At 42.7% G+C, this 19,465-nt stretch overlaps 1 protein-coding gene across 3 annotated transcripts; it reads left to right on the top strand.

Moving 5' to 3' along the window:
- Window positions 1-236: 236 nt before the first annotated feature.
- Window positions 237-19,465, top strand: tmem125a (transmembrane protein 125a; the record flags this gene model as incomplete). 3 transcript variants are annotated; one of them, XR_013961890.1, is made up of 2 exons in its annotated part: window positions 237-471; window positions 7,912-8,369. XR_013961890.1 is itself a non-coding variant. In XM_080722789.1 (2 exons), exon 2 carries the CDS (start codon window positions 18,779-18,781, stop codon window positions 19,463-19,465), a length of 687 nt encoding a protein of 228 aa, XP_080578915.1. In that variant the 5' UTR covers window positions 237-471; window positions 18,443-18,778. The 3 variants fall into 3 exon arrangements, 2 of the variants coding, with proteins under 2 accessions (XP_080578915.1, XP_080578914.1); XM_080722789.1 differs by lacking the exon at window positions 7,912-8,369 and adding an exon at window positions 18,443-19,465; XM_080722788.1 differs by lacking the exons at window positions 237-471; window positions 7,912-8,369 and adding exons at window positions 8,478-9,646; window positions 18,443-19,465.

Raw genomic sequence — 19,465 nt, 5'->3', positions numbered from 1 at the left:
TATATTTCAAAAGCTTTTCCATCTTTTGAAATGTATTTTTACTATTTTTCGTTTGATCGGATTTTTACTCGAGTCTTACTCTTGACCCATAAAAATTGGTCCGCGACCCACAAATGGGTCCCGACCCAGTGTTTGGGAACCAGTGCTCTGGACCCTCCCATCGGCGTCTATCCGCCGGCGTGGCCACACCTGCGTTAAACGGGGAAAGTCCATACGTGTGTGAGGGGAGGCTGGAGCTTCGATCTGCTCCGCTGTCGGACACTTTCATCCAAGACAGGAATTCATGCGATGACTATCGAGACGAGATTGTCCGTGCGTTTCCTCCTCGTTCATCGGCAAGACTGACACGGTTTAGGATTATTTCAAATCAAGGTGGTCCCATATGGCAGCAGAGAGCTCACACTGACTGAAAACACACACCAGTACAGTGCGGTACAGTGAGTGAGCGGTCCATCCTCTATACGCGCACAGGTAAGTGATGAAGCGTAGGCTACTTCTCAGTGATGTAGTCGTAGTCTGTCTACACAGACTAAAAGAGTTGCTGAAACCAACTTTATAGACAATTTATACCAGATTGTTCAGGTGTGGCACTTTTTGTTTTGTATCAGTGGAGCAGAGAAATCATCTCTGCCATCATTTAACTGGCATTAATATGGGTCAAATTGTAGGCTACAGAAAAGGAACAGCTTGCTTCTCTTTTTCTCAGTTTCCTAATATTGAGTGACAGCTGACGTTGGGCTACTCAGTCAGTAGCCTAAGCTATAATGCATGCTGTTTATTGACAGAGCTTGCATGCAGTCTTTCTTTTTCTTAAATAAGACATACAGAATATGAATTCTATAGGGACAGGGGCACAGCCTTTCTTTCTACAAAGTTCTTTTTTAATTTTGTATGTCTTATTTAGCCTGATTTGAACAAGAGCAGCCTGTGAGTCGCCCAATATGTTACAATGATAATGCTCTGCTTAATGGAATTGCCAATTTACTTTACTTTAAGTCTATAATTTATAGGATAACTCTAGGCTCTACTTATCTATGATATAGCCTATATTGAAATATTTGTACGTTCTGATATTATACAATTGTTAACTATTCTTTATGTGCACAGTAAAGTTTTTTAGTCAACTTAAATGATCAGAGGAAATGAGTGCTTCAACATTCGCCTAATAAAATAAAAAATAAAAAAAAAATAGTTTGTGATAGGCTTTTCCCACAACAATGAATTGCCTGTTTTTGTTCATTTCAAAGCCAGGAAGTGAACCATGTTGACATTGTATCACACCCTAACCTTTGCACCGGCATGTGGTCCTCAGTTACTACACACTCAATACTGGAAGCCCATATACACTATTGGCTCATCAATTCATAAGGCCATGGCATACATACAAAGGTCAGTTGTGTTGCATTGTGTTCATGTGTTGTGGAAAATCCATAAAACATATTGTGCAACAACACAATTACAGTGGAGCTGTACAGGAAGTCATGTTGATGTTCTGTTCAAGTCATTGGCATTGTGACAGATCAATATATAGGCTGATACTGTAACTCTTTATTGCTCCCGATGGGTCACTTGTGTATGTGTTAAGTAGATCAGATACATGGGATAAAGGGCATCAAGTCAAATGAGTCATATAACAGAGGTTGTCTGTTGGATCTATAGCAATGGTTTTCAACCTTTTTTTTCTCATATCAAGGTCCATTATTTGTTGTCTCCACCAGCCGAAGGCATGGGGGAGAGTATGTTTTCCTCTCCGTCCGTGCGTCCGTCCGTCCGTCCGTGCGTCCGTCCGTGCGTCCTCGCAGTTTGTGAGCGCCAAATCTCAGTCGCCGTTGGCCCGGTCGCTGCCAAAGTGAGCACACACATTCCCTGGATGCCAATCTAGAACCTCTGCCCTAAATTTTTCAAATGGGCCTTTTCTAGCGCCAACTAGTGGCCGATGTTTGCTAAACACATTTCTGTGCACTACTCTTACAGATTTTGTCCAAAAATCCTACAAATCGGTAGGCAATATCTCGACAGTCATGTGATCGACGCGGATCTGTCCGATTTTGCATATTCCATCCTGATTGGCTAAGGTTGGCTTCCAAAGTTTGTGGGATTGAGCCGTTTTGAACAAAATGCCTCAAATCACAAACGCAAAGTGCAATTATCATGAAATCGCGCACACACGTTCCCACTAGGCCGAGGAAGAAATGCCACTAATTTCTTTTTAATCAGCCTCATGGTGGCGCTATAACAGCCCGATTTGTGGTTTTACCTATAACGCCACCGATCAGTTTCAAACTTTGTAAGCGCACTCCCTAGAGGCTAAGGATAAACCTTTGCCCTGCATTTTTCACATCAGCCTTTTATAGCGCCACCTTTGGGCCGACTTATGTAAAACACATTTTTGGATATTACTCCTTGAGATTTTATCCAAAAATCATGCAAATCGGTACACAGTATCTCTATAGTCATGTGATCAAGTCCGATCCGTCTGATATTTCATATTCCATCCTGATTGGCTAATATTAGCTTCCAAATTTTGCAGGATTGCTCCGTTTTTGAACAAAATGCCTCAAATCATCAACGCAGCTTGCGATTACCGTGACATTTGCCACACATATTCCCACTAGGTCAAGAACAAATGCTACCTTTTTAACATTGTCCTGTTATAGCGCCACCAGCAGGTAGACTTTAGCAAAACACATTTTTGGAACACAATGCTTGAAATCATACATGCAGCGTCCGATTGCCATGAAAGATCTAAGGTGAAGAACATATGCCACCCTTTTTACATTGGCCTATTATACAGTAGCACCACCAGGACGCACGGCCTGGTGGAGACCTGTGCTCGGAAGAGCACTGCTTCTAGTTTGTCATGTGAGCCACAGCCCACCATTTGATGAGATTTAGCCTCTCTGACCCAAAACGTATATTTTGTTATCGTTGGATACGATTGTGTCCACAATTCCATGCTGTATTGATGTGGTACCATAGGAGAGATGACAGGCCAAACGTGATCAAACTGACAATTCTTCTACATTCTCTAATTGTGTAGACTTATTGTATATTAAGTATTGCAGGTGTTTAACACAGGTCCATTTGGTTTCATTTTACAAGAGTTAAAGATCTATAAGGGTCCATGTGGTTACCAACTCTCCATCATTTAGCTTGGGATCACCTGAAACCCCCTCAAGGACTACTGGTTGAAAACTACTCATCTATAGAATAGAGTTGACCACTACGAGACTGGGTTTTGAGTCCCGCCCGTAACCTTGGTGCGTGTTGTTGTCCCATAACACTACAGTCTCTCCCTATCTATCTATCCTCCACTTTATTATACTATGTAATAAAGCAGGAATGCCATGAAATAATCCTCTCAGATAGCAGATAGGCCATTAACACAAAAAAAGCTACGGTATAAACGCTGTCATCCTTGATCTGTGTTGCTATAAATAAGAAGCTACACGTCAACCCAGAGCACGAGGAACATAGTGTAGAGGAGAAAGATCTGAGTCAGTGTTAGGGTCAGTGGATGTACCAGCAAGCAACGTGAATGAATGCTGTACGGCTATATAAGAGCTCTGTTTACAGTAGGTGTACCTGAGAAGAGAGAGAAAGAGAGAGAGTGTGTGTGTGTGTGTGTGTGTGTGTGTGTGTGTGTGTGTGTGTGTGTGTGTGTGTGTGTGTGTGTGTGTGTGTGTGTGTGTGTGTGTGTGTGTGTGTGCGAGTGTGTGTGCAAGTGTGTGTGCGTGCATGCATGCATGTGTGTGTGTGACATGGATCCCAGACACCTGGAGTAGAGTGGAGAAGAGAGTAGAATCTTAAATATCCCTGAGGGGCATTTTGTTTACCAGTCAGCACATAACCAGAGTCATGACTGTGGAGTGTTGTCGAGGGCAGCCATTGGCTGTTCTTTCCCAAGGTATATAATTTTGATGTCCTTACCGATGATGCATTTTTGACATTTGACTGTTTTTAACACACACAAAAAGCTTGTCTCTAGGCCTGTTTATATGGCGTAACACTACAGTAGCATGGTGTCAGTTGTCCGTCACCTAGGGATGGGACGGTAAGCGATATTATTGTGATAAAAACACTCACGATAATCGTATCGTGGAGATTTAATTTATCGTGATATCGTCCTCCGTCATGCACTGGGATCAATTCACCTTTTATTTGCCGAGCTGCATATCCAGTGCCATTTAAACCCTCTATAATTGGTAAAAGGTACTTATAATATACATACTTGATACAGTCTTTTCCACACTCTATCATAAGTCTTTGCCAAAAAATAGACGATCTACAAGCTCACAACGCATTGTGTTGCGACGCGTTGTGAGCTTGTAGATCTGCTATTTTATTTTTTTGGCAAATGTTCCACCCCAGGATAATGGATTTTGATTATCGATAATATCGTAAATCGTGATTTCTTTTGTCACAATAATCGTGATATGAAATATTTATATCGTCCCATCCCTACCGCTGGGCTAAAATTCAATAATGTATTGGAGTTTGGGATTGCATGATTTATGTTAAGGAGAGGAGACTAAGGATACATTCATTTAATCTAAAAATATCAATAGCTAAAATTAGGGCTGGGCGATATATCAAAATGATATCATTATTATGATATGAAACAAGATATTGTCTGGGGTATTGGATATTGTAATATAATATGGCATGAATGTTGTCCTGGTTTTAAAGGTTGCCTTACAGTAAAGTGATGTCATTTTCTGACCTTACCTGACTGACTGTTCTAGATGTTCTAGTATTTGACTTTACACAATTAGTGAGTATAGTTATTACAGATGATTATCTATCAAAAATCTCATTGTGGAAATACTTTATCGTCAGAATATCGATACTGATATCATGTTAAATAACATCAAAATATATATATAATCAAAATCTCATGATATTTCATTCATTTTGTCTGTATTGCCCAGCCCTATGTGAAAAAGATCTGTTGGCATGCCTCCTCAATCACCCTCACCCAACCCAATAAATAACAGACTTTAGTGTCCCTAAGAAAAGAAACTTTGCAACATCCAAGGGCTCACGATATTCACCAATTTCATTCAACCAATTTCATTCAACCGCAATTGACACAATTACGTTTAAATTGCATGGGTATTTGAACAAATTACATTTATATTGTAGTGCTATTTGACATTTTATTTGTTTTTTTATTTATGTATATCATTTGACTCATATTCTTTGGGTATTCATATTCTTATTGATTATGATCAATAACATAATCATAGCAATAAGAATAAGAATAAACTAAGAATAATGACTAATTATAAATGTGTACTGTACACACTTACTAACTGGGTCTCTATATTCATGTCTAAATCTGCAACACATGAGAGGGAGTTCCATACTGTGGGATATTTTGTCTATGATGTGAGAGCAAACTGCCACAGTGTGAATGGTCAATAAGCTAACAAGCCAGTGTGCCACACAACCTGCCAGTCAATAAACCAGCTACAAAGCCGGTCATTATAGCCAGCCAGGCAGTTTTACACATTTTGAATATCCCATCTCTGAACTAACAAGGGGTGAAAAGTAGAAAAGAAAAGACAGAGAAAAGTAAAGGTGAGCCTAAGCCACTTTCCCATCGTCAGCAGGAGTGAGGCAGAAAGGGATGCGCATGTTAATTGGTGATTTGATTAGCGTTTTAATATTGCAGCTGTGCTCAGCAGAGAAAGGCAACTGGCTGGCTAGAAGTTTTTTCCTCTGCATCAATAATCACTTTTCCACAGCAGGGACCCCAGGGTTTAGCACAGCGCTCAGCTCACTCATTATGCACATCACTCAGTTGCAGGGTTGTCACACCAAATGCTGGGCCCTCGGTACAAGGATTCACTGCGGGCCCCCCATGAATGTTCTTCATAGGGAGAGGGGGTTTAACCCATTTAAACTGGGAACGCATTATTTTGTGCTTTAACTATTGAAAGATAGCAGATATACAAGCTCACAGCTTGAAAAACCTATGTTTCCATGTCAGTGTCTCTCAAACATTTTCATGTGAAGGACCCCCTAAATGATATGTATTTGAGCACGGAAAATGTTAGTTGCAAATGTTCGCTTAAAAAATACATATATTCGTAGATTTGCACACATTTGCACGACTTTTCAAAAATAGCAGATTTACAAGCTCGCAGCTGTGAGCTTGTATATCTGCTATTTTCAATAGCTAAAGTATAAAATAATTAAGGCCCCTCCACCTTGAGCCCTAGTAACTCAGTCCCACCCCCCCCCCCCCCCCCCCTTGTGACGCCCCTGGCTCTTGCTGCCTGCTCAGTTGGTCTCCTCCCCAGAAATGCGATACTTTTTCTGCATCTTGTTTGTTAACTGAGACTATTTGGCAGAAATTAAATACTTTGTATTTGTGAGTTAACATTTTGAATGGCCAAGTCTTGGCAGGCTTCACGTGGCCCCTTCTGTATGAGAGTGGTTAATGAGGCTGAACTGGGCTGAACTGGGATTGGCTACACAATCAGCATCCATACACCACTATAAGAGAATGAAACTCTGTGTAAAGGAGAGAAATACAATACCCTATTACATCGGTAATGATGTGATGAAAAGCTTTTCTTCTATGCGTTTCTAAATGGTGTTTGGACTATCCACAGCTCTAAAAGAGGGCTTATTTTGGAGGTTTTAAAAACGCCGAATGATGATGGATTATCCTGAACTTGGCAGAGTCGAATAGTGGTTTTTTTTAATAGGGAGGAAGGGCAATGGATACGACCTGCCACAGCCTGCAAGGGCAGTGACGTCACTATGGCCTGGCTGATCCTGTAAACAACACTAGACACAGGTACTAGAGAGGCGTGTGTGTGTGTGTGTGTGTGTGTGTGTGTGTTGGGGTGTAAGGACTAAGGAGGGGGCTTCTGGGATGCATTTACCTCTCTCTCTCTCTCTCTCTCTCTCTCTCTCTCTCTCTCTCTCTCCTAAACATCACAACACCAAAGCAGACAGCAGACAAGTGGAAGATAAGAAGAAGTTGGAAAGATAAGAGGTACTGGTGGCAAGGCAGAGGAGGAGGCAAAGAAGCGAGGGAGAACAAAAGAAAGGTGTGGAAGGGCCAGAGAGAGATAAGGATGGGAATGGGAAAACAGATAGAGAGAGAGAGAGAGATAGAGGTTGTGTGTGTGTGTGTGTGTGTGTGTGTGTGTGTGTGTGTGTGTGTGTGTGTGTGTGTGTGTGTGTGTGTGTGCGTGCGTGCCCGCGCGCGTGTGTGCGTGCGTGTGCGTGGGGTGTCAGGGGGTTGGGTCCTGGCTGGTGTTGCTGGATGGGCTAAGCTGTGCCATAAGCTGAGAAATGAGTTTGCTCTGAAAGCAGAGAATTAAACCATCTGGGAGATGAGAAGAGAGTAATAAAGAAATGTAAGGACTTCAGCTGTTTAAGCTTCACCAACCTTTTTTATTAACTTCACCACTTTTAAAATCAAACGCTGCAAGTAAGGAAGTGATTACGGTAGTTTGCAAGGAAAACTGAACGCTTATTTCTGTCTATTGACTAAAATTCACAAGGTGGCCATGCTGTTCTTACTTAATGGCCTCCATGAGTATGAAGTAAGAGCAACGTGAATATGATTAATTGACGTAAATGTGGCTTATGTTCCCCTTCTCCCCAAAATCGGGTTTATGACTAGAAATAGTCATATATTACTTGACCAGTGACCAGTTTGCAGAGGGACGTGAATGGGATAATGGGATCATTGGTCAAGATGTGCAAGTTGTAATTCAATGGCCAGGCGGGGATAGACTGAACAAACCCCTGGCCCTTGCCAGACTCATGGAGGAGAGGATAAGATACTAGTTTCATGTAAAGTTTATATGTAAAGCTATTTACTGTCTCTGACATTTCCTCCTCCCTCTTTCTTAATGATTTTATCCGTCTGTCTGTCTGTCTCAGGTTCCTGTGGAAGCCGAGTGGGGACGCTGACTTGGCCCATTGTCCTCTTTCAGTTTCTGGACAGCGAGGCTCTCTGGACTCTGACTGACAGTACAGAAAAGAGCGACACAGTCTGCCTGCATAAAGAGCCATTCAGCCTCTCCATCCTTCCCACATTCTGAACTGCATCTCCAAGTGCAACAACAGCACTACATTCCAGCCCCGGCCGTCTGTCCCAGGCGAAGTCCTTGCTTCTAAAACCCTGTCCTCGATTCAAGAAGACCTCATTGCTCTTACCCCACACACCCCGCCCTCAGCACCAAGCCTTTCATGAGCTCGTTGGAGCCCCCATCCCCATTCGGCTGCCTAAGAACCAGCTTTCTTCTCCCACAGCACCCTTCCTCTCCTCAGCCCCGGCTCCAGATGCCATCTCTGAAACATCCACTGCCTCCCTCACTGCACTGAGGATTCTTTCCTCCCTCTCCAGCCCCCGTGGCGTTTGGCACGGATGCCCATCACACAGACAGATGGAGCCAACCCTGACCCCTCTCCTCGCCCGGGGGGACGCCGAGAGAAACAACTCCTGACCGGGGGGAGACAGGAAGAGAAGGGAGGAGCGTATTGCCTCGTCGCCACGGCAACACATCATCCAATGTTCCATTAGCTCCCCTCCACCCCCTCCCATGGCCCTCAAATAAACACACACACACACAGCAGGCCCAGTGAGGAGCCCTTTTCATAGTTGGTTAATTTGGCGCCTGTTGTATTTCGCTTCCCATATTTATGCCATATATCTTGTTCTGTGCCTCTCAGAATGTATCTGTGAGACATACTAATAAACGTAAATTGCATCAGACAGCTACATCAAATTGCATCAGACATCCATTATAATTACACAAATGCACAAAGACCATTAGACATGGATGAAAGTGGTGTGTCCAAAAAGGACTAAAGGTCTACCTATATGGACAATCGAGGATGGCGCAGAGGTTTCGTCGAGAGCCAGAGAGAGTGTCCCATGAGGGAACACTGTCTCTCTCTTTTCCCCGCTGGCTTGGATGCCCCCTCTGGTCTGAATGAATTATTAAATGCTGCGACTTTGCCAACAAATGCTTAACAGTGAGTGACATTGTGCTTAAAACGCTGTAATGTGAGGAACTATGTTACAGAAGGCACAGAAATCCCCCCCCCCCCCCATCATCCCACTTTCTTTCATGTTTTAGTTTCATTTTTCTTTGAGCAAACATGATTGGATGTGCACAATTCTCTTTTAAGACATTTTCACCCCACCACATAATTCAGGCAGACTCGAGTGTGCCTCCGCCTCATCTATCTAAACTGCAACGTTGACCCCACAGCGAGGCTCAGTCCTCTGAAAATAATCTCTAAAGAACTGAATCACTCCTCTGCTGATTGAGAGAACTTGTGTTGGCTCAAAGGTCAAACTTCCATTTTGTGTCAGTGCAGAGGCAGTTTCTCCCATGTGACTGAAAGAAAGTCTTGCCCATTTTCTGCGACTGGTTACTGTACCCCTGTGCCTTTTCAGGCTGAAGCAGATTTTTACAGCACATCCAATATCCCCGGATATTATTGTACTGTGTAAACCTACTCTGCGTTCTTGTTAGTACACAATGCTTGACAACCAATTTTAAAAGAACCACGCATAAACAATAAAACGAGACACTAATGGCAAGTTAAGTGAATACAGTGGGCCGATACAACAGAAGGGGGAATACCGAGTCCCACAGCATCCCAGGTAATTGGAGTATTGAGTGTTTTTCCTTTTTCTTCCAAAGATTTTTTCCCCCTTCTTTGTTGACCTTGAGGGCTGAGAGAGAGAGAGAGAGAGAGAGAGAGAGAGAGAGAGAGAGAGAGAGAGAGAGAGTGAGAGAATGATAATGTGAATGTGTGAGAGAAAGCACTAATGATGGTGGACAGAAATAGAGTGCAAAGTTTCTGATTATCTCTGGGATTTGTCATCATCACTCACAGATCATTAGCATAAGCGACAATGTTTGGACCACAAGCATCAGCCCCTCTCCGCTCGTTGTGGTTTTTCAATGGGGCTTTTCTAGACATATTTATTATTCTTGTCACTTTAGAAGAACCCTCACTTTAAAAGGATCTTCTTTGGATATACTCTTTGTCAAATGAATTCTGACATGGTCCATCAGCACTGTGTTTTATTGCTGCTTTGAGCTGCTTTCTATCAGCATCTTTCATTACAGACCCTTGCTGCTTCTTTCATGCATTAAGCCTGATTTATACATCATTGTAAGATGGTGTGGCGTGCCCGGCATCGTCATACATTGGGAGCAATGCGTTCCAGTGTACGAAATTGTTATCATGAACTCCCAAATTCTTATTATGAACTCTCAAATTGGATGAAGAATACATTAAATTATTCTTTTACTGTTACAATGTCATCAAAGTAATCTAAAGTTATCATACTTGGAAATCTCTGTAGTGGCCTACATTAAGGACGAGCACCCATAACTCCCCAGTCACTGTCCATAACCCTAATGGCTTTGGACGGTAACAAGTCTGTTCGCCCAAAATCCCATTCGCCCCAATTTCTTTCTGCCGACCTCACACCGACCGCTCGGTGGGGAGGTTTTTGTATTCTCGTATTTGTTTCACTAAGGATATGGTGAGAAATAAGTTTAGGGTTAGTTAGACATAGTTTTACTGAGGTTAAGATTATGAATAGGGTTAGGTTTTGGCACCGTTTTACTGACCATAGGGAAAATACAAGCAACCTATTAAGGACATTATATGCTGGTACAGCCAGACGCCAATGCAAATACATATATTGCACAGAGAGGGGTGTGGTTGAGTTTCAGACTCAGAGGCTGCACTTGTTTTGGGGAGAAACCACATGATGAATGCATGTTTGTGGAGCAAGTCTAGTTAATTTTTAAAACTTAACTAGACTGCAGGACTGTAGGAGTCTAGCAGTCTATAAGAGCGCCGGCCTTTGTGTGTCCGAAGCAAATCTTGCAAATCCATGGATTGATCTGCGTCCAATTTCTTGTGCACACTGCCAGTTCCCCACACCTATTCTTTCACGTAAATCTTGTATCAATTTTGAGATATTATAATGTTGGGAAGTCGACAGGACTGTCGACTTCCCAACCAGGAATGGGCTGGAATATTTTTTCAGTCCAAATTTGGAATCATACCTCTTATACGGTATGTCACAGGCTGGCCATGTGGATCCAGATGATGACATTTTTTATTTTTTTACCTATTACAGTATACAGATTTTGGCCCATGGTCATGGCCGTTTATTGGAGACCAGTGCGGAAAGAACTAGCCTTATTAAGGCATTTATGAGACCAACATAACAGAGCTGATTTGACGGAGGTAAGAGGTCACGGAGGTGATGAGAGAGGCACACCCTCTATCATACAGCCCAAAACATAGACAAGCTTTAGACAGGTGGACTATGAAAGAGAGGGAGAATTCCATTCTTTCAAAGGCAGTAATACACAGTAAAATCCTCAGTGTTAAAGGTGGTGTAAGTGCTATTTATTCTTTTCTTTTTTTTTCTTTTTGTTAAAAGGTTATATTTCTACAGTAATCATTTCTATAGTGTGTTTGGTCTCCCCATATCTCTAGATCTTTATTGTTTATTTTTAAATCTTTTTGTTGAAGTTTTCAAAGAGGTTAAGGTTAAGACAACACTTGTCTTGAGACATTATTACAACACATGAAACAAAAACAAAACCTGTCTGTGAGTTTCTTTTGTTTCATCACAGTTGGAGAAAAATATCTCTTGCACCACCTATAATTGATTTGAAACTGAGAATGTACAATTTTGGTTACCTCTGTGCACTCTCAGAGTTACATTGACATCAAGGATTTGACTGTGTACCTGGTAACCTTTTAAGACAGTTTGGATGATGACTGTTGGCTCTCTTATCCTTTTGAGCAGTTTCCAACTATTAAACACTGATTCTTAGTGAATACATCAATGCTCATCTCCATTTGCCTCAAAGGCTGATCTGGACCATGGAGGGACTGTGTTTAATCACAATGCAGACATTTTTCACGTCATCCTTGTCTTTATCTCCATCTCCATCATTGCTATCCTGTTCCACTTTGTTCTGTGTAATGAAGCAGAAATGCTATAGTAATAATCTTTTATAATCTAATGATCTTTACCTCAGTTTTTTCAACCCCATGGTGTGACAATATATTCTGTCTCCCTAATGATTAAATTATGCACCACTCTATGAGTGTGTGGCACATCATAAATAGCTGATATCCCAGGTCACAATGTGACGCATTCAGAGCTTTTAGATCAGCTATTTTTTGCGTGTGACACCTTCGTTCGACTAAGTAAAAATCTGGCTTAATATGTTCATTACACTCCCTGTCAAGTGTCTACACAATTTTGAAAAGTTGTCCTTTTTTTTCTCAATGAGACAATGGAGTGGAGGGTGTCAGTGTATAGTCCTATTAGACAAGTAACACTACTACCACAGTTTATGAACATGGGGGGAAATTATAAAGAAAAAAAGCAGTTGTCATCAAGAAATGTACTGTATATTCTCTTATGATGACAGACAGTTATACAAGTATACAATATACAACTACTCCCAACAGTGTCAACTAGTTGGTGAAACCCTAGTGTTATCATCTGCATTGTTTTCGTCTTTCTGTTCTTCTGTGCTTCAATAACTCTCTCTCTCTTTCTCTCACGCGCACACACACACACACACACACGCACACACACACACACACACACACACACACACACACACACACACACACACACACACACGCACGCACGCACACACACACACACACCTCTCAATTACTGTGCTATTTCTGTGGTGCTACCTGTCACACCAAGCGCGAACCAGCTGGGATTAATTAGTGGCTCAGTCACATGCACACATGCACTTATAGGGTAATATACACACACATATCTCTCTGTCTCATGTACAGTATGTTCTGTCTTGAGGCGTGTATGTTCTAATACACACCACAGCATGCATGCTTATGTATACACACACACACACACATCCTTAACAAACATGGACCCATGTCACTCATCCACAGACACATACTGATACACCTGCAGTGCACTCTACAAACATACATTGGGTGACAGACATTTCTGTCACCTAAAGTAAACCTGTGGTTACTATAGACAACCAGACTATTGTTCTGGGTCAGAGAACTTTGATGTCACCCAAAGTAAACCTGTTTTAACTTTTTGAGCGGTGCTAACTGCTCCTACGTCTGGCTTTGTGTGTATGTCCGTATGAGTGTCCATATATGAGCACGAGACTAAAGTCATAGAAAGCACACAGAGACCGACATCACCACAGCTGATGTCACAGACATACAAGGATATATGCACGTTAGGGATGCGAAGATATACCGGTACGGATCGTAATCGCGATACAAACGTCCGCGATACGGTTGAATCGGTTCATTCAGTGTGTACCGGTACAATAGACGGCCGAAATCGTGATGGATCGTACCGTGAGTGTCTGGATCGGTAAATTCCGTGATTGTATCTGTTCTTCCATATAGTATTTCATTCTATCCTGTGTTTCCGAGGCGCCATGAATGCACCATCATCAGCCGTTCAACCCCCTCCCCAAAAGCCAGTCTTTAACGCGAGCTGCGACTCGGACAGACGGACAACATCTGCACTCTGCATGCAGGCAACCAGGGAGACAGACAGTGCAGCGAAATGCGAGTGAATCAACACAGACGAACTAGCAGCCCCACGGGTTAAAAAGATGCAAGATTAGTTGTACAGTACTTAGCTTTATAACATCCAAGTCCGCTGCGCTGATTGTTGTCACAGAGTAGCACAGGCTGATCGAGTGATATGTAATCAACAGCCGTTTCTTAGCGAATCTCCGACGGACAATTGATTGAGATCATCTTCTGCGCTATATTAACTGCACACACACAACAATGTTGCTGGGTGTTGTAGGACTACTGCTTGCGTTTAAAACAAAGTATTTGTCACTGTTCTACAACTTTCCTGTTGATGCAAGCAACTCTCTCACTTTCTCTGCTGCTAGTTCTGCTCTGGGAAAGAAGCCTAATTTATACATCGCAGTACAAGGGTGTCGCACCTAAAATAGCAGACCTACAAGCTCACAATGCGTCGTGGATGCGACGCGCTGTGAGCTTGTAGGTCTGTTTTAAAACATTTTGGCTATAAAAATTGCACAATCCTGGATTAAATATAATATAATATAATATAATATAATATAATATAATATAATCTAACATATAATTTTGGAGATGTCTGAGTGTCTGTCTGTCTGTCTCAGCGTTTCTCCTCGGTGGCTGGAGCAATTGATCTGAAATCGCATCACCATCAGCATATGAACACACCTGACATAACTGTGAAGCCCGTTTGTCACTTTCACAAATCGTATGCTGTATAATAGCATTTTTATGGTGTATCTATATCTATTTAGTCTACAGTACCTTTTGTGACCACACATGTTAAGGGAGGGGCGCTGTTGTTCAGGCCATGCACAATCACACACAAACCCACACACACACACACACACACACACACGGGGGGGGGGAGTGTGTGTGTGTGTGGGGGGGGGGGGGGGGAGTGTGTGTGTGCAGGCGGGCAGGCGGGTTCTGGCCCTGTTACAGATGTTGTCCAAAATCATGCAGATCGGTACACAGTATCTCTGTAGCCGTTAAATGGAACGGGTATTTACATTGATGCTCCTACATATTAGCATGCAAACACCAGTTAAAGTTACTTTCCATCCCTCATATATTGTGTGCACAGTGCACATCCCATAATCCACACACTGCACATCATTTCGGAGCTCATATCTTTGAACGGGTAAGGGCTAGTTAATATAATAATACAAACCAGGGAGGGAATTGTTTTTCAGGTCAAGGACCCCTTAGCTCAGACAGAGATCAAGCAGGGACCCTCGCTGTAGGCTAGGCATTATAGCCTACTGTATCACACAAATATTTGGCAGGCCCCCTGTAATAACCCTGGATTGGGGTCCCTGACTCCCAGTTGAAGACATATAGGCCTACTAATAATGACATAGGCCTTCTATATGATTAGTTAAGAAACAATTCTACAATAGCCAGCAGCTTTGTGTTCTCCCAGAATACTATAGGCCTATGTCGGGTTTTAGACAGAGCCTAGTACTACAGTGAAACAATAAATTGCCTTGAATTTAAATTTCATACATTTTTAGTCGCTATGTTTTGTACATTTTGGGATTTGGGCTTGAATCGTGGTGAATCGTGTATCGCATCGTATCGGGAACAGTGGTGGATCGCGATGTATCGGATCGGCAGGATTTCAATGTATCGCAATTATATCGTATTGCTGGCAGTGTATCGAGGTCCGTATCGTATTGCCTCAGTGGTCGAGATTCGCATCCCTAATGCACGTGTGTCGTGTTTGATACCACCTGAGTGTTTTTCTTTCTGTCACCTAAAGTAAACCAGTTTTCATTTAACTTTTTTCTGTAAACTTTGATGTCACCTAAAGTAAACCTGTTTTCTATCTAAGACTCACTCCGTGACTCGCTATGTGAGAGACTTTATACACTACACAGTTTTCGATTTAACTGGAAAACAGGTGGAGGTCCCGCCCTCCCTATATATATATATATATATATATATATATATATATATATATATATATATACTCTGTCCGGGGGCGGTCATTCGTTAGTTCCATTTCGCTTCTCTTGCTAAGCACATGCATTGCATCTCAGTCCCCATTATTCAATTATGCTGAAACTGAGACATCTGTCTGTCTCAGATTCAGTAGCCTTGAATTATGTGAAATGGCCCAGTTCCCCACTTTTACCCCAAAATGCCTCTAGCAATCAAATTTTAGAGATCTCACCAGTCTATGAACAATTTTAATAGATTGACTAAATTGATTAGTCTCATTAACCAGTATTATATTTCATTGTACAACAGTGGCTTACAAAATTGGCCGATCTACAAGCTCACAACGTGTCATGATGAGACCTGCTGTGATCTTGTAGATTTGCTTTTTTTATCGTTTATTACTCGCAATTGAGGCAAAACGTACTGAAATAATCGTGATATTGATTTGAAGTTACAGTATATCTGCCGGACTTAACGTGTGATCACACATTGGATACAGTACATAAAGATCTTCCAGAACAGCATGTAGCTAATAAACACCCCTCATCGTCCGCTGTCATTTCCTCACTGTTCATTTCACACCTTATGCTTGCACCTTATGTCTCTCTCTGTGGCATCATGATTGCTACCGCACAGCCTCAGTCTCTAGCAGGTGAACACACAGACCCATAGTGGATTAAGTGGATTAGTAAACTCTCTTGCGCTGTCGGGTATAAATATTGTTGTATGTCCAAAACTGTTGCTTTCCAGGAAATGGAAAAAATAACCTGTGTTTCAATGGGTCAAATGTATTTATTACTTTTCATTGGTTCAAAATGTATAAAACCCACAGACAAACTTTCACCCTGGCCAACCTATTTGAGATAGATTAGATAGATTAGATAGATAACATAGATAAGATAGATAAGATAAATAAGATAGATAAGATAGAGTAAGTTTTTACAGATTTTGTTTTACTTCTCAAAAGATTGTAAGAATGTTGGAATTAGCAGATTAAATATGGAGATATAAAAGTTTTCTGCTCAACAGCAAAGACTTGTATTAAAACAGGTAAAAACTAAATTGTCCATAGGGTAAGACCATTTACATCTGTAATTTAACTTGTTTGCTGAATTGACAACTTCAGTCCCTAGAGCGGCAATTGGTTGTGCAGCAGTTACACAATAAAAACAGTAATCACAAATTCTCACAAAAACACACAAGACAAATATAGATGCAACATATAAATACAAATAAAAACATAAATGTGTCAATTTTTACCAGACATCGTTGAGCAGATATTAAGTGATTAAATTAATGTTTTTGAAATCAGGATGTAAATTATGCTGTTCTCGGGTAGAATGTAAAGTATTTGCAATGCTGTGTTTGTGTTAGCACGGAACGTGGCCCGCGAGGACAAGCTGTAACTCCTGTCAGCTTGTCCCGGGCTGCGTGGGCTTACTTCGTGCACTGCCGATTTTGATAGCAATAAAGCCGCTGACAGCTTTTTAAAGACAAGCTGTCAACAGCCATAACCTTGAGCCTGTGTGTGTGTGTGTGTGTGTGTGTGTGTGTGTGTGTGTGTGTGTGTGTGTGTGTGTGTGTGTGTGTGTGTGTGGAGTGGAGTGGAGGTATAGGGCCCACAACTACAGAAAAGAGATTAAATATGCTAAGACTTAAAAACACAGGCTGAGCGAAGCGCAGGCTTTTCACTGATGCAGTGCTAACTGCAGCCCATGAAAACACATTACCAGGGAGCGAATGGGATAGAAGAGTGTAGAAGAGAATGGAGGAGTGTAATGAAATGGAATGGAATGGAAGGAGTCAGTTTGACTGCCATAAGTCCTGACCCTAACTGAACACTAGCAGTATAGCATAGACAGAGTATACGACCTGGGCGTACAGAAACTGCTGTAAAGGTGTATGTGTGTTGCAGTGGTGGAAAGTAACTAAGTAGTATTTAGAGTTTTGGATACTTTATACGTCTACTCCATGCACTACATCTCAGAGAGGCAAATATATATATATAAAAAAAAAAATTTTTTTTTTACTCCAGCACAATTTGCTATTCAAAAATAGTCCACCTACTAGCTCACAATGCGTCACAACTTTGGCACGTTGTTGTGAGCTTGTAGGTTGACTGTTTAAAAAAGAAAATGTGTGGAGCTTTAAGTAAAATTTTTATACAGAACTTTTACTTGTATTTCTACGGTGTGGTAGAAACCGAAATAAAGAAATCGGAGAACCTCTTCCACCACTGGTGTGTTGCACAAAACTGACCATGGAGCATTGAGAGGGTGTGCTGCCTGGGATCAATGAGAGTTTACATGCACATAGGTGTGCGTAAGTGTGCGTTTCTTGTTTTTTTTTGTGCACATGTGCCTGCGAGGGCATTGTTTATTCTGTTGGTGGCTGACAGTGACTTTAAAGCTGTTGCCTCTGTACAGGGAACTCATTAGCATAGCGATAATGAGAGATAGAAAGGTTGCCGGAGTCAGCATAGCAAGTTTTCCAGACAAAGTCAAAGCTGGTTTGGATGATCAGAGCAGCTACAAAATAGATAGTGCTGGTTGTGTGTGTGTGTGTGTGTGTGTGTGCGCGTGTGTGTGTGTGTGTGTGTGTGTGTAAGTTGCTCCCTTGCAGCTAATGCCTGATTTATGCCTTGATGTGCGATACCGGCGTGCAACTAAGTATAAATCACCATTTACGATCCCTCGCCACAATGTGTACACTCGCCTCACCTATGTGTACACTACACAAGTTTTGATTTTCAACCACTCTAGGCACAGATCAGATATTCTTCCATGTCCCCATGGAGAGGGATTTTGCCTTGTTCAGATAGTTAATGAATGATCGGGACAAAGAGCTGAAAGATTTTCTGTCCTCTTGTAAACGCAACTATTGTATCTCTCCTCTCCCCCAGGTGACTGATGTCGTTCTGCAACATTGACCAGAGAGTTCTGCAGATGGTTCATGTGGAGGATTTGCATTCACTTTTGAGCCGGGAATCCAGAGTAAGCCGCAAGGATCTCCAATACACATACAACTAGAGACTCTTTCTAAATGTTGTTTCTGTATTTCAGCTCCATTACTCAGTATTGAGTCACTTACTGTAGGGGGGTCCAGCATCAGCATCTTGTGTACATTGGGAGGGGCTCCCATAATCCATTTACAAGAAGTGTGAAGGGGATTTTCTGGTGGATAACCATTCCTCTGTAGTGGTGGCAGCCTTGTCCGACAGGCTGGGAGTGACTGGACGATGCCCGAACTGGAGGACTTCCCACCTCTGCAGGGGCCCAGAGGCCTCCATGGCCCGGCCGACCCGGCCCAGATACAGCACAGCATCCTGGAGGAGCAGGTGGAGCTGTGGTGGTTCCGAGAGCCTGGGAAGTCTCTGCTCTGCTATTGCGTTGCCATGCTGCTGATCCTGGGCTGCGGGCTGGGTGGTGTGGGCCTCCTGTCCACCACCACCAGCGTGTCCAGCGAGTGGCGGCTGGGTGTAGGCACGGCGCTCTGCCTGCTGGCCCTGGGGGTTCTGCTCAAACAGCTTCTGAGCTCGGCCGTCCAGGACATGAACTGCGTTCGAAGCAGGCGACGGATCGACATGCTCAAAAGTGGCGGCTTGTCGGATCTTCTGGTGGTCTTGATCACCGGGCTGTTGTTGCTGATTTGTGGCACGGTTCTACTACGCTTGGCCCTGGCTAACCACATGCCAAAGCCGGGTCAAGCCCTGAATGACATGTACATCTCTGGGGTGGTTCTGCTGGCCGGAGGGGGGGCTGCGGTGCTGGGGGCCGGGGTGTACTCTGCTTTCGTGCTCCTGCTGGAGAGGACAAGGCAGGGACGGAGGTTGATGGACCGGATTGTGAATATCTTCACGGTTTCTGGACACATGGATCACCAGGCACGCAGAGAGACCACCTCCAGTCTGGCTAACCTGATATGA

Source organism: Nannobrachium achirus (assembly GCF_963921795.1).
Source record: "Nannobrachium achirus genome assembly, chromosome: 1".
NCBI lineage: Eukaryota > Metazoa > Chordata > Actinopteri > Myctophiformes > Myctophidae > Nannobrachium > Nannobrachium achirus.
The sequence above is the reverse complement of the archived record's forward strand: the minus strand, read 5'-3'. Positions and strand labels throughout refer to the sequence as shown.